Genomic DNA, 14,639 nt, shown 5'->3' with positions numbered 1-14,639 from the left:
ATTGGAAACCTTTACAGGTGCGGTTTGTATAGAGCGAGGCTCTAAACGATCAAAGTAAAATGCACCTTTAAATATTGTTAAGAAATGTGGTTTTGATACTGAAAATCTTTTTGATGGCCTTAAAATATATTTTTATTTTTAATTATCAAATTAAAATTTTTAAAAATAAGGTAAATCGAGCATATCTATGAAATCTTAAAAATTGACGGTCCAAAAATGTGTTACAAAAGGCACTATTTCCACAACTTGAAATCCATTTTTTCTCGTATCTATGCATCTTGATTTCGAGATGATAAAATTGAGAATATTTGACCATCAAAACATCTTCTAGTGAAATTTTTGAAGAGGAGTCTAATTTGATTGTTTAGAGGCTCGCTCTATATAAACTTTTTTCAAAATGTAATTTAAGCATTGGAAACCTTTACGGGTGCCGTTGTATAGAGGCGGGGCTCTAAAAAATCAAAATAAAGCCCACCTTATAGTATCAAGAAATATGATTTCAATATCGAAAATCTTGGTGATAGCTTTAAAATATATTTTCATCTTTAGTTATAAAATTTAAAGCTTTAACAATAGTGTGGATCGAGCATATCTTAAAAATTGATGGTCAAAAAATATGTTAGGAGATGCATTATTTTCCAAAACTTGAAATCCATTTTTTCTCATATCCGTGCCCCTTCATGTCATGATTATCATTTTGAGGATATTTAGGCATCGAAACAGCCTCTTCTACTGAAATGTTTGAGGTGGGCTCTAATTTGATTGTTTAGAGCATTAGCTCTATATAAACTTTTTCCAACATTTAAATTGATCTTCTCAGCTTGAACATTGTGGTTATAAAAAAAATTTAGAATTTCAAGTCTCTAAAATAGTGTATATTGCAACAAAATATCCAGACCATCTAATTTGCCCTAGAAATAAGTGTTCACTTATCCACAAGATAGGTATCATTTTTTTAGTTTCTAATTTTATTATTGGTGTTGCAAATTGATTTCAGAGCCATCATATAAATTTCCAATGCCAAAAGTGCTTTCCGAATTAGGATTTGAGGTAGAGGTATTATTTTGTTTCATAAAACATAGGCCTTATAGAAACTTCATTGATTACGAACCCTTTATTTTTTTTTTATACTTTTTAAGGAAAGGAAAAGTATATAGCGATAACATTTACGTTTAGTACAAGGAGGTTCTAGTTAATCTTAGACTATTGGATGTGAAATTGAGTTGTTGTAATTATTCTATTGACCAAACTAAAAAAAATAAAAAATTCTAGAACTCTATGACACACTTGAGCTATCATATTTCACTCTGGATGGTTATAAGTAATTGTGGCCTCCTATAATAAATGCCCTATTTGAGGCCTTTGAACATCCCAAATGAAAAGTCAGTCGTTGTGTTTGAATCCTCTAATATGAAGTTGAGACTCGAAGTCTTAGATTCGAATATTTAAGGTCAAAAGTCAATATTTTCTTCTTAACATTTAAAGTCAAAACTTAATATTAAATCTGCACCATCCAAATAAAATATATAATATAGATTATTACATCCTAACCTCCACAAGTAACATTGTAATTTAAAAGAAAGAAAGAAAAAATATGAAAATAATTTAAAAATCAAAATGACTTGGCTTGTTAATAAAAAAAATTGCTAATGATAAAATTATTAAACGCATATGAATACCGAGAGTTTGATTCTAGTTTGAGTGGAACGTGGTCATTTCACAATAAAAATGCAATAATTCCTACATTGCCTATTTTGATTAAAAAATATACAATTATTAAAAAATATATAAAAATAATTATTTCAACATTCTAGTCGAGCTTTCTCTTAAAAAATAAACGAAAATGAAGCAAAAAAACAAAAATATTTAAAAAAATAAAGGAAAAACCAACAAAATATTATAAAACTTATCTAACACATTTTTATAACAAAAATTGTAAGAGCAATTAAATATAATATTTATGAAAATTCCTTGAAAAATACAAGGCATATTTTCAAAAAATTACTGAATTGAGCAATAGAATATCAATTTCATAAAAAATCAAGGGAAAAATTAATAAAAATTACCTAAATCAATTCTAATACAGTCGAGAGTAGAAACCCAAACAAATTTGAACATTAACAGTAGTTGAATACATTTTATTCAACTACTTGAGGCATTTTTTCAGAACAATTGAGCTTATATCTCCCTATATTTTCTAATCGATCAAGCAAATTTGTAAAGGGATTAGTTGGTAGGATCAAATTGGGAATAGTTTCAAATAAATTTCAAATTGTCTGGATGAGATACGAGAGATAACAATGAAGAATGGTGGATTAGGGTTTTGGGCCTCAAAAAACACAAATTTTGAATGTTAAAACATACTAAAAATAAAATGTTTGAACCAAATTATCTAGGGCATTCTCAATAGGATCAATTATCAATAATTTGTAGCAAATTTTGAATTATTTGGTTAATATTCGAGGCAGACCAACAAAGAATGATGGGTTTTGGGGGTCAAGCCTAAAGTTTGATTCTAAAAGCTCACCCAAATCAAAATTTTTCTCCCATTCCCCCTTGGGCTTTACTAGTGGGCTCAATTACCAACATTATGAAACAAATTCCAAGTTTTTTGGTTGAGATTTGAGGCTCAATTACCACCGTTCTGATACAAATTCCAAGTTTTTTAGTTGAGATTTGAGCTAGAACAATAAGGTATAGCAGATTACGCTTTTTGGGGTCAATAAATGTGAAATTTTGCCCCTAAAACCTCTCCCTCATCGATACCTTAAGGTTATTTATACGAGTGATTGGGAGGATTTTTTTTTTTTTTGTAGAGAAGATCACAATTTGATCCAAAAAGGTTCAACAAGAAACTTAACTTTTGTTTTTATTCATTTCTTCAATTCTTATAACGGAAAAGAAAAAAAAGAAAGAAGGATATCGGGCCGACTCCCCCAATTTTGGGTGAAAACAGTGGCGGTGACCTACCAAGTCGGAGTCTAGGTCACCCGTCTGAGTCGACTTGCCCATAAATAAAACCTTAGTTCATATACATGTGAGTTGAAAAAATCTAGTGATTATCATCATCGTCCATTGGCACCAATAGTGGAGAATATGTTGCACAAGTGATAAGGACCTTATGGATTGTAGTCCACTTGTCCAATGCCCAAAACCAAATTCAGGTATATGTAGAATTATTATCAACATCCAAGTTTTATTCCAATTTCTCACTACTTATATCCATGTTTTTTTGGGCTTTTTTTTTGCTCTTTTAAAACCTTCCACTTGAACCAAATGATACCTCCTAAGCAGTGTTGTATTAGGTTTACACTGTACATGTCAACCCCTCTTACGTCTACTTTCCACATTTCCCTTGTATGTATTCATTCTTAGTTCTATTCCTTATTGTCTTGCCACTCATCCATCTAAAAAATCCACGTCTCAACTATGTTTGTATGATGAATGTGTTATTTCTTGTCAACCAACATTCCATCCGATAAAGTATGGCTAGTCTCAGCTATATGTACAATGTTTCATATAAAAACATCCCCCTAGTTAATTACCCTAAATAAAAATAAAAAAATAAAAAAAGAACATCCCCCTAGTTTAACATCTATAGCCTCATTCCAATTAGTGAAATGAGCAAGAGGTGCAAGCTATGCATGTTTCCAAATGCTGTGAGGGATTGTGGACAAGGGACATATAGAATAGTATTTTCCAAAATATAAGTTCATGAAAATTTGGGAACAACGGATTAGGTTTCCAATACAAATGGTATTCCCCAAAATAAACAATAATTATCTTAAAAAGGAGAATGTGGTTATTCAGTTAGGTTTTTTCTTACATAGTTCCAATGAAATATCTAATGCGAGTGTTTATTAGTGTTATCTTGAATTCATGTTTATGAGGTCCCCCTCAATAGGAATCCCACCTAAAATCTGTCTCCTTATAGGGCCCTACCCTAGTTAAATCTCTCATGTCTCTATCCTTAATCAGGGCTTAATAAACGTGGAGCTAGATAAATAGTGAAAATTAACTTGAGTCATCATTTAAGGGTTCATGTTTTGTGGTACTCAAGTTTATATAAGGTTGAAACTTCATAATGTAGAAATAAGGTGTATCTAAAAAATTCATCGGAAAAGGCTATGTTAATGTTGGAAAACCCTCTAATTGATCATCTCGACATTGAGACCTATGAAAATGAAAAAAAAAAAAAAAAAATTTTCATGTAACAAATTATACATTTTGCAACACATTATTTGGACCTTCCATTTTCAATATCTTCATGTGTTTAAAAATCTACTTGATTTAAACCAATTTTGAAGTCCGAACTTTTATAATTAGAGATGAAAATAAATATTTAAGCTATCTGAAGAATTTGTTACATGAAATCTACATCTTAAGAGAAAATTTGGAGCTTCAACTCACTTTGACGGTTTAAGGTTGCAACCTTATGCAAACCAAACCCTTTATCCAGCTTTGGAATATCTTCCGAAACAGCACTCACCACCTTAAGTTGTTGATATCAGACGGTTTGGGAGCTATTTAAATCCAAGGAAAATATAAAGCATGTTTCATGCATTTAAAAGAGGAGAGCACAATACATTTTCCTACTTTATTATTCACTTGAAATAATATATATGTCAAAAGATTATAGGGAAAATTATTAAAAATCCCCCAGAATGAGCTTTTAAGACCTTCTACCCCTACCCTAATTTTTTTTACTCATTTTTTTAAAAAACCAACTTTCCTTACTAAAACCCCTCAACTGAAAAGGTTTATTTTTTTTGCCAAAAATACCCTTTTCTGTACCTTGAACGTGCGATCAAATCTTGTGGACGGACCCCAATTTCCATTAACACCGGACCGCGGTTATTATTCACCGGAGTGCTTATGAGAAAGCAATATGCCGGATCGAATATCTAAAACGTCGAACTAAAGTGCCTGTGTATCCAGGAAACATATCGCCGGAGTGATACGATGAATCGTCGTACTGAAAAATTTCCAAGGAGGAAACTGTCGGTTCGATGTTCTTCACATGGCGGATAACCCATGATCCCAATGACGTTTTCGCCAGACTGAGGCAGACAAACGCCAGAGTGATTGGGATTCCAGGAAGCAAACTGCAGGTCTGATTTCCTCATATGCCGGACTGCCCGTGATTCCAGTGAGCTATTCGTCGGACTGAGGTATTGAATTGCCGGATTGGCTTTTCGTCCAGGAAGCTGAGTGCCGGACTGATATGAATGAAGCGCCGGAGTGGCTTCATCATGGGCTGGACTGTTAATAGACCTGTTTGTCGGAGTGCTTTCCACATGTGCCGGAGTGTCAATTTTAGTCAACTATTCACCAGAGCAAGTTCATCAATTGCCAGAGTGCTTTCCAAATATGCAGGAGTGCATTTACAGATGCCAGACTGCCTATTTAATAGTGAAGTATTCTCCGTAGTTCTCTTCACAAGTGCCCGAGTGTGCTATTATACAGTAAACAATTCGCCGTAGCGAGCTCATGAAATGCCGGAGTGGTTTCTAAATATGCTGGAGTGCATTTTACATATGTCAGACTGCGTATTAACAGTGAATAATCACCGGAGTGTTTTGCAAGAACTGTCGGAGTGATTTCTAATTTTTTTAGAGTGCATTTTACATATGCCAGAGTGCTTATTAACAGTGAACGTTCTCCGGAGTGCATTCAGAAAACGTCGGAGTGCTTCTTAGTTTTGCCGGTGCACATGTTTTAGATTCCGGACTAGCTATTAGCAATGAATCAATCTCCGGAGTGGATTCAAGAAAAGCCGGAGTGCCTTTAGTTTTGTCGATGCGCTTTTTACAGATGCCGAACTGCTTTTTTATAGTGAACTAATCTCTGGAGTGCTTTCAGCAAATGCCGGAGTGCAATTTATAGATGCCAGAGTGCTTATTTAACAGTGAACATTCTTCGGAGTAGATTCAATAAACGTCGGAGTGATTTTTAATTTCGTCGGAGTGCTTTTTACAAGTGTCGGACTGCTTTTTTATAGTGAACTAATCTCCAGAGTGCTTTCAGAAAATGCCAGAGTGAGTTTTAGTTTTGCCGGAGCGTGTTTCATAAATGTGGGACTGTAATATCTGGAGTGCGTTCAAAAAATGCAAGATCCCCCAAAAATGCTCCAAGTTCTTGGTTTGTCCCTTCATTTTTTGTTTGCTATAAATACTGGTTTTCTTTGACCAAACAACCTTCTTTCTCTCTCTAAGAGAGTGACACCTTCGATGGAGAGATTTGATTTTAGAGAGAGAGGGAGATAAAAATGGGTATTTTATCGGAGAAGTGAGTGAGTGGGGCCTACAGAGAGCTTCGATTGATATGAGGAAGCCAATGGAGAGAGGAAGAAATTCGTGGAGAGTGAAAACTGTAAGGAAGAGGGAAATCCGGTGGGAAGAAAAGGTGAGGAAGAAGACGAGGAAAATAGAAAAAACCATAAGGAAGAAGCCGTGGTGGTGAAGGAAGAAGCTGTGGTGGTGAAGGAGAAAGTCGTGAGCATAAGGAAGAGGCTGTGAGCTCTGAGGAATAAGCCGTCTGAGTGAGGAAAATAGAGGAATGGGTAAAAACTAGGGTTCGTGAGGAAAACAGAGTAAATGATTTAATGAGAGGGGTAATGGGTAAAGGTCAAAACGGGGGTAAAATTATCTTTACCTCTTCTTTTTTGGGTTGGTTTTAGTAAGGAAAGTCGACTTTTTAAAAAGAATAGTAAATAAATGTTAAGGTGAGGTAGAAGGTCTAAGAAGCTCATTTTGGGGGATTTTTTAGTAATTTTTCCAAGATTATATGTTATGTTGGAGAATAATGTGTATTCTTCTCTCTAGTAAAATTATATACAATAATATTTTCAGGACCCTAAAATTTGATGATGTAACCTCCTTAACCTAGCATCCAACTCAAAAGATAATTTCGTTGTGCGTCCGAAAAAATAACATCATTCAATTTTTGGACAGTCGGATCTATATGTCCAAAACTAAGAATTCAAATCCATGCTTTTTCAAAAACATTCATTTGGCATTTATGAAGTGGTTCCCAAAAGTTGAGATTGAAAACATTAGATCTTTTGCTCAGGAAGTGAATTAACAATATGTTCTAGAGTACACCTGCTCTAGCAGTGAACATAGCATTTTCTATTGGGGTTGTTAAGCATAGAATATGGTACCTTTTATGTTATAAGATTATCTACAAAGAGACTATTTATCTTATCGGGATTGTATACTAGAGATTATTTATCTTTTTTATAAGGAGGATATAATTACTCATAGCTATTAGATATGGAATTGGATGGTTTGGGATGTGTCATGAAGTTCGAGAAATTCTTTTTGGAACTTTAAGTCTAATCAATAACAAGCTCATAAATGACTTGATTTGAAATCCAAAGGACAAAAGTGATGTGGACCTCGTAATAAAAGTAAATAATCTCGTTGTATCTCTTTTTTATCTTTATTATTAAAGGTCACAATTATTTTCACTCATTAGATGTTAAATTGGATGGCTTGGGTTGAGTCATGAAGTCCGATAAATATTTTTTGTAACTTTGTGCATATTCAATATGTTCTTACAACCACCTATTTTGAAATTTAAACCACAATAATGATGGTGATTTTCTTGTACAAAAAGTATAAGGTGTGGTTTGCATAAGGTTGCAACTTTAAACAATTCAATTAAGACGCACTTCTAAATTTCATCATAAATATATTTTTGAGGTAAAAAATTCTTAGGCCGGCTTAAGAATCTATTTTCATCCCTAGTTATAACATTTTAAACTCTAAAAATACTTTAAATCAAGTAGATCTATAAACATATAAAAATCTTGAAAATGGACAGTCCAGATAATTTGTTGCAAGATATACTATTCGGCAGACTCAAAATCTTTTTTTTCTTTCATATTCATACATCTAGATATCCATATGATCAATTAGAGGGTTTTCTAACATCCAAACAACATTTTATGATGGATTTTTTAGGTGCACCTTTAATTCTACATTTTAATGTTGCAACCTTATATAAACTTTTTTCAAAAGTAAATAGTGACAATCCATTTTGTTATTGTTAGCTTGCAATTGGATTAAATCCCATGTTTTATAGGCAACACGGTATTTTTTTTTTTACTATTACAAAGGAAGGATGGGGGTTTCTAGAATGGATGTTCATCATAATTTGGCTCATTTGGTTACTTTAAGATTTATTAAAGTAAGACTAAGATGTGTGTGGGTGCTGCCAAATGCATGATGCTTAAAACTAAAATTTGATGGTTCATCGTTGGGAAATCCAAATAAAGCTTGGATTAGGGGTGTATGTCGAGATGATGGGGTGCATTTTTTTTTTATTATGTTGGGCGTTGTGGCATAGCTACTGCCAATCATGCTGAATTAGCTTCACTTCTTTAATGATTAATTATCTGGCAGGATAAGAGGGTGGAAAATTCTTTAATTGTAGAAGGTGACTCCGCGAATTTGATCAATTGGTGCAATAGATATTCTAGACCATTGTGGCACATTAGATCTGTGTGGTTCCAGATTTTGAAGCTTTCAATGGAAGGTATTGTGAGTTTCCAACATTGTTTATCGTGAGTCTAATGCCACTGCGGATGATCCGGTAAAGAAGGAGGTCCTTTTGATTTCTTTATCTCATTTGTAAGCATTTAATGCATATAGTACTTGTCCATTTCATCTAATAATATTTCATACTGTCGTCAAAAAAAAAAAAAAAAAAAGTAAATCAAAGAGAAGAGATATACCAACCATAATTGTCAAAAAAAAAAAAATACTAACCATGTGCAAAGTATAACGACCTTTTAATTTATTCATTTAGCTATACCTAACTATCACGAGCATCAATGAGAGAGGGAGAGCATAGTCCATACTTGAGCATTAAGGAGAGAGCGCATAAATACAAGAAAGCAATAAATGAGAGTATCATGGTAAGGGAGAGAGGGCATAAGTACAACTATACAAGACAGACTATACGAGAAGGCAATAAATGAGAGTATCATGCTAATAGAGAGAGAGAGTGCATAAGTACAAGACGGACGATATGAGAGAGCAATAAATTAAGGAAAGTTGTTTCATGCTTGCTGGACCGCATTTTTACTTACGTGGTCCAACGATATAAACTTATAAAGCATTCATTTTAAAAATCAATACAAAGAACAAGTGGTCCATTTAAAAATAATTGAAACTAACGGTTCAAATATTTTTTAATAGAATAATTATTTTTAATTTTTAATTTTTTTTTTTATTCATATTAGAGATTACATAACCTTAAAAATTAAGTCTAAAAATCGATATCAAAAATAAAATTTTAAGGAGCGCCTCAATTTTACATGGACTCGTAGAAACGGGATCCATAAGTGGAATCGAGTATCATGCCAAACTAAAGAACTGAGCGAGAATTGGAGAGAGAGGCAATGGAAGGGAAAGAAAGTAATTTACCTAAAATTTGAGCATGGATGGGGGAGAAATGAAAGATTATGATGCAAAATAGAGAGAGAGAGAGAGAAGGGGCCGTCCCCACCTTTTCTGTGGCCATTAAGAGGTTCATATCATGTGGTCTTCTTCGCCGGCGCTTTCTTTTTCCAAATAACTATTTTTTTTTTGTATAGCTTTCTAGTTGTGTTCCTCACTCTTATGGTTGTACTCTTTTCGATTATTTATTTTCTCTTTTATTCTCTCTGTTTTTTTTGTTACTTTTCATTATTTTAAAAAAAAAGTTTATAACAATGTAGAACAACATATGCACCTAAAAAACCAATAATAAAAAAAATATTTTAATGTTGAAAAACCCTCTAATTGATCATCTCGACAACTAGATATATGAATAAGAAAAAAAAAAAAAAAATTGAGTTCTATAAATAATACATTTTGCAACACATTATCTAGATCATTTTTTTTTAAGATTTTCATATGTTTATAAATCTATTTGATTTTTAATTATTTTTGGAGTTTAAAATTTTTTAATTAAATATAAAAATAAATTTTCTGATAATCCTGAAAAAAAAACTACACCAAAATTACATAACATAAGATTGAAAGGTGCACCTTATTTGGATTGTTTAAGGTTGCATCCTTCTAAAAACCAAACCACACCGAAAAAAGAAAGAAGAAGAGAGAGAATACATGGTAGAGAGAGAAAGAAACATACTCGGACGTAAGGGTATGCATATAGAGAGAGAAAAGTAGCACACTATGACCTGACCTGAGCTTAAAATTATTTAGTGCAAGTAAGAAAGAGAGAGAGAGAGAGAGAGTGCATAATCCAGATGGGCTTCCCAGTTTCAAGGTACGCACTCTTCAGCTTAACTTTGCTTCACTTTCCTCTTCTCATTCTCTCACTACCAAACCCTAACCCTAACCCTAACCCTAGCTCTGCTACCAACTCCTCAAGCTCAGCTCAGCTCATCAATGGCGATTTGTCTGAGAGAAAACCCAACTCTATGTCTGAAAACTTTGGAAAGTCCACTACCGAGCTTACATCTTTCTCGTTCCATATTTTCACTCGAAACCCTAACCCTGATTCCAAGCTCACGGTTTCCGGTGATGCCCGCGTCGACGGTGTTTCCTCAACAACAGAAAACCCTAATCCTAGCTCTGAAACGACTGTAATGGGTGGCGAACATCCTGTGCAAAACCCTAGCCCTAATTCTGGTATCTTGCTTTTGGGTGATGCAAAGATCACTGCGGATGGAAGAAACGTTAATTCTAATTCCTTTGTAAAGCTCAATGAGCCTTGGCCTTTAAGTGCAGGATCAGTTGTATTCAAGCACCCCATTAGAGTCTCTGTATCAAAACTCAGAGCTCACTTTTCATTCTCTTCATATTTTACTTTCTCCATTTCTCCCGGTAATGGAGAAAGGCTTGCTCTTGTCTTTCTTCCAAGAAAGTACCTTTCAGAACCCATCAAGTGCCTGCATTTTAGGTTTTCTTCTGGTTTAGATCCTTCCTGCAAATTCCCCAACATGTTTGCTATAGAATTTGACACTTCCATGAACTCAAACTCAACCTCTTTCGATGGGAATCAAGTTGGGTTCGACCCCAACACCCTAGTTTCCATTAAAGCTGCAGATACTTCAAGCATTGGCCTGGTTTTGAACAATGACACCACATTACATTCATGGATCCACTACCATTCTATTTCCCAAACTCTTGAAGTTAGAATCAGTAATTCCATTGCTTCTTGGCCATTAAAACCCTTGATTTCGATCCACAAAGACCTCTCAAGAATTTGGGGCAAAGAATTATTTGTGGGTATCACTGGTTCAAATGGGAACTCGACTCAAACCAGTGTCATTTACTCATGGAGCTTTGATGGTGGGTACAACTGGAAGAACCAGCATTCTATGCCAGTTGATCCAAGGACATTGGAAGTGAAAAATGGAAGTTTTGGAGGGAGAATAAATGTAATTTGCAGAACAATGGTTGCACTTATTTGGGGTATAGGCATTGGAGCCATAGCTGCACTTTCCGTGTTTGTAGTTTGGAATTTATTCATGAGTAGGTATAAGTCATCTGTTGCAGATTATGGTGGGAAGAAGCCTGTCGATTTGGGATATGAGAAGATCCAAAAGGCAAGACAGAAGGGTTGTTCATGTAAGGGTATGGCTTAGACCCTGGAAGACTTTTTCTTTTTTCTTCTTTGTGTATTCTAGGAAAATCACACGATTTCTTTTGTTTGTTAAGTTTAAGAAGTCCACACTCTCTGATGTAAAATATATGGTGCAGAGTTACTTTCCTTGTAATTTGAATCTTCTGTTTTAGATTGTGAGCTGATATGTGCACTTGCTAAGATAGAGCCTAACTACAGTTGTTGCTTTGCATTTTGCAGCATTGGTTAACATGGAAACGCTCACTATAATTTTGCCTTAACCAAAACCTTGTTTACATTAATGGATGGAAACCTACAAATTTGTGATGCCCCAATCTAACCAATCGATAGAAACTGAAAGTGCTATTTATGTTAAGGATTGCAACAATATCTGTTCTGTAATATTTGGCAGAAGCTTGGGTTGGAGTCGGAATTTGGATGTTATCTTCACCTCTAGTTTACATAACAAAGTGAAAGAAATATACATATTTCTAGTTGTAGCCGTGGTTTGAAAAATCATATCATTGATGTGTATTGGGATTGTCTCATTTGGATCGAGATTGTCAGTTAGGTGATTCCATTTGTAGGAACCTCGGATTCACCCAGATTCTTGTGTTTTGGTTTCTTTTTTTATTTCTTTATCAAACACTGCTTGCTCTGCCCCTGGAATCGCCTGAGGCGAACATGGCTGATCACAATCCGACCATGGTGAGTCAAGGCTAGATTCCAATATTTGAAAAGCTGGTCAAAATTGACATAAAGGTTTAACGTATAAACAAAAATGAAAGAAAGAAATTTGTTATGAGAACAAAGAGCTAATGAATAGCACCTTTGTAAAGAACCGAATGGAACAATATATTATCCTCTTGAGTCTGGTTTCTAGTCCTTAAGGTCTAGTGAGCCTTGTTGAGTCCAATGTGAACCTGAAAGAAAATAAGAAGAATCTGAACGGATACTGTTCTTTTTTTTCTTTAATGTGCTACTACAAGAACTCTCTGCAACACATTTGTTTTTTTCCCAATTTGAACCCTGCTTTTGTGAATTGCAGCAAAACCCTGCTAGCACGTGAATTCCTCCTTTCATTTTTTTGTTTACTTGTCTCAGTTTGATTAGATATATATCTATCAATTTCTTTCAATTCTATGATTGCTGCACTTAGCTACGAAGTTTGTGAATGTTATTATAGCTAATTTTCCTGACTTCCCCAATTTCAACAAGAAGGTTTCTCATGCAATTACAGTTGAGCTAAGCAATTTGTAATAAGCAACGTATCACTTGAGGGATCGTAGTCTCTTGCAAAAGCGGGAGTGAAAACATCTCAATTACATTAGGAGGTCTTCAAAAATTCTTAAATTGCCCGTGTTCAGTGTGGAATCCTGAACAAGCAGTAACACTTTAGCAACCTCATGATCTTTTGACCCCCTTCTGATTTTTGTAATATGGATAATATATGTAAGGATAATAAATTGTCCATGTTCAATGCACCAAGTCTTATTTTCTATTCGTTAACAAAACAAAACAATGTTGAGCCTGGAAGAAAATAAAAATCATTTTACCTTTTCAAACCACCAATCTTTTTCACATCCATGCATTTTTATGCTTGCAGTAACTCTTCTGCTACATGTTTGTTGATCTTTCCATTTTTGAACCCTGTTTGTGTGAAATATTGCAAATTCCTTCAACTCTTCTGCTACATGTTTGTTGATCTTTCCATTTTTGAACCCTGTTTGTGTGAAATATTGCAAATTCCTTCAACTCTTCTGCGACATGTTTGTTGATCTTTCCATTTTTTAACCCTGTTTGTGTGAGAAATATTGCAAATTGCTGCACAACCGAAAAGCCTGAGAGAGAGAGAGAGTGAGAGAGAGTGAGTGAGTATGACACTACGACAAGTATAATAAATGGTCTCATGGTATTATACACTTGTGAAATCCAAAGTGTCATAACATTCGAAAAATTCTGATTTTGTGCCCAACATTGCACATTCTCAATTACCTGATTTCAAATCTAATGGTCAACAATGATTGTAACTTCCTTGTATAAAAGACAAATAGTCTTATTGTATATATTTTTGTATCTTATTGTATACATTTTCTCATCTTTATAGGCGTCTCTACCTGTTTCTTTCTTTTGATGGTCTAGTTCTTCTTAGGTGGGTTAGTAGTGAACAGAGATAGCGCATGAGAAAAACAACGGCCATTTGGTAAAACTGAGTCAACGTAGTACACAACAGCATTGACTCACTTATTCCTTCTCATTTTGGAAGTGTAATGGTGCCACAAACAGGCATGAGGAGTTGCACGTTACACACCATTCAAAATTTGTTGGTCAACCCTATTCTGAAACACTGAAAAGATTCAACAAAAGACAAACAAATCCACTATCTATTTTACATCAAGCAATACACACATAGTAACTGACTCCCAATATAGCAGTAAAAGCAAATTCCCATTGAAATGGTACTGAATAGAGAGAGCGCATGAAAAAAACAACAGCCATTTGAATTTGGTAAAACTGAGTCAATGTACACAACAGCATTTAGTCACTTGTTCTTATCATTTTGGAAGTTTAATTGGGGCCACTCACCCCATTCACAATTTGATGAAACTGAGAGCATCAATGCACACAACAGCATTTACTCACGTGTTCTTGTCATTTTGGAAGTTTAATTGGGGCCACTCACCCCATTCACAATTTGATAAAACTGAATAGCATGAGAGAAAAAACAACTATTCAAATTTTGATAAAACTGAGTCAATAGACTCATTTAATATATCATTAGGTATCACGACAACATTATATAGAATTTAATTTGACCGTATCTTGATATATTTATCATTTTTTCTTTTTTGAGGGGTATCATTTTTCATGATACAGTACGCCATTTTAGGAGTTGAATTTACTACTCCTATCCCTGCTGGTATTATCAGCAAGAGAACAGCAATTGGGAATTTGACAGAATTGAGTTACTCATCATATGAGCTGTGGTCTCCTCTCTCTCTCTCTCTCTCTCTCTCTCTCTCTCATACATACATACACAAAAACACAACTGCAAA

General features: G+C 34.4%; 1 protein-coding gene across 1 annotated transcript; it reads left to right on the top strand.

Moving 5' to 3' along the window:
• The first annotated feature begins 10,194 nt into the window (after positions 1-10,194).
• On the top strand, positions 10,195-11,784 carry LOC18437781 (putative L-type lectin-domain containing receptor kinase V.1). Its single transcript, XM_006847980.4, has one exon. It carries the CDS (start codon positions 10,262-10,264, stop codon positions 11,603-11,605), a length of 1,344 nt encoding a protein of 447 aa, XP_006848043.2. The 5' UTR covers positions 10,195-10,261; the 3' UTR covers positions 11,606-11,784.
• Positions 11,785-14,639: the final 2,855 nt, after the last annotated feature.

Source organism: Amborella trichopoda, chromosome 8 (assembly GCF_054954075.1).
Source record: "Amborella trichopoda isolate Santa Cruz 75 chromosome 8, AtrichopodaSantaCruz75HAP2 v2.0, whole genome shotgun sequence".
NCBI lineage: Eukaryota > Viridiplantae > Streptophyta > Magnoliopsida > Amborellales > Amborellaceae > Amborella > Amborella trichopoda.
This window is presented reverse-complemented; position numbering and strand designations above follow the sequence as displayed.

What these genes read in the sequence shown, in the direction of transcription:
- LOC18437781 (XM_006847980.4), top strand. Translation starts at nt 10,262, where the DNA reads ATGGGCTTCCCAGTTTCAAGGTACGCACTCTTCAGCTTAACTTTGCTT.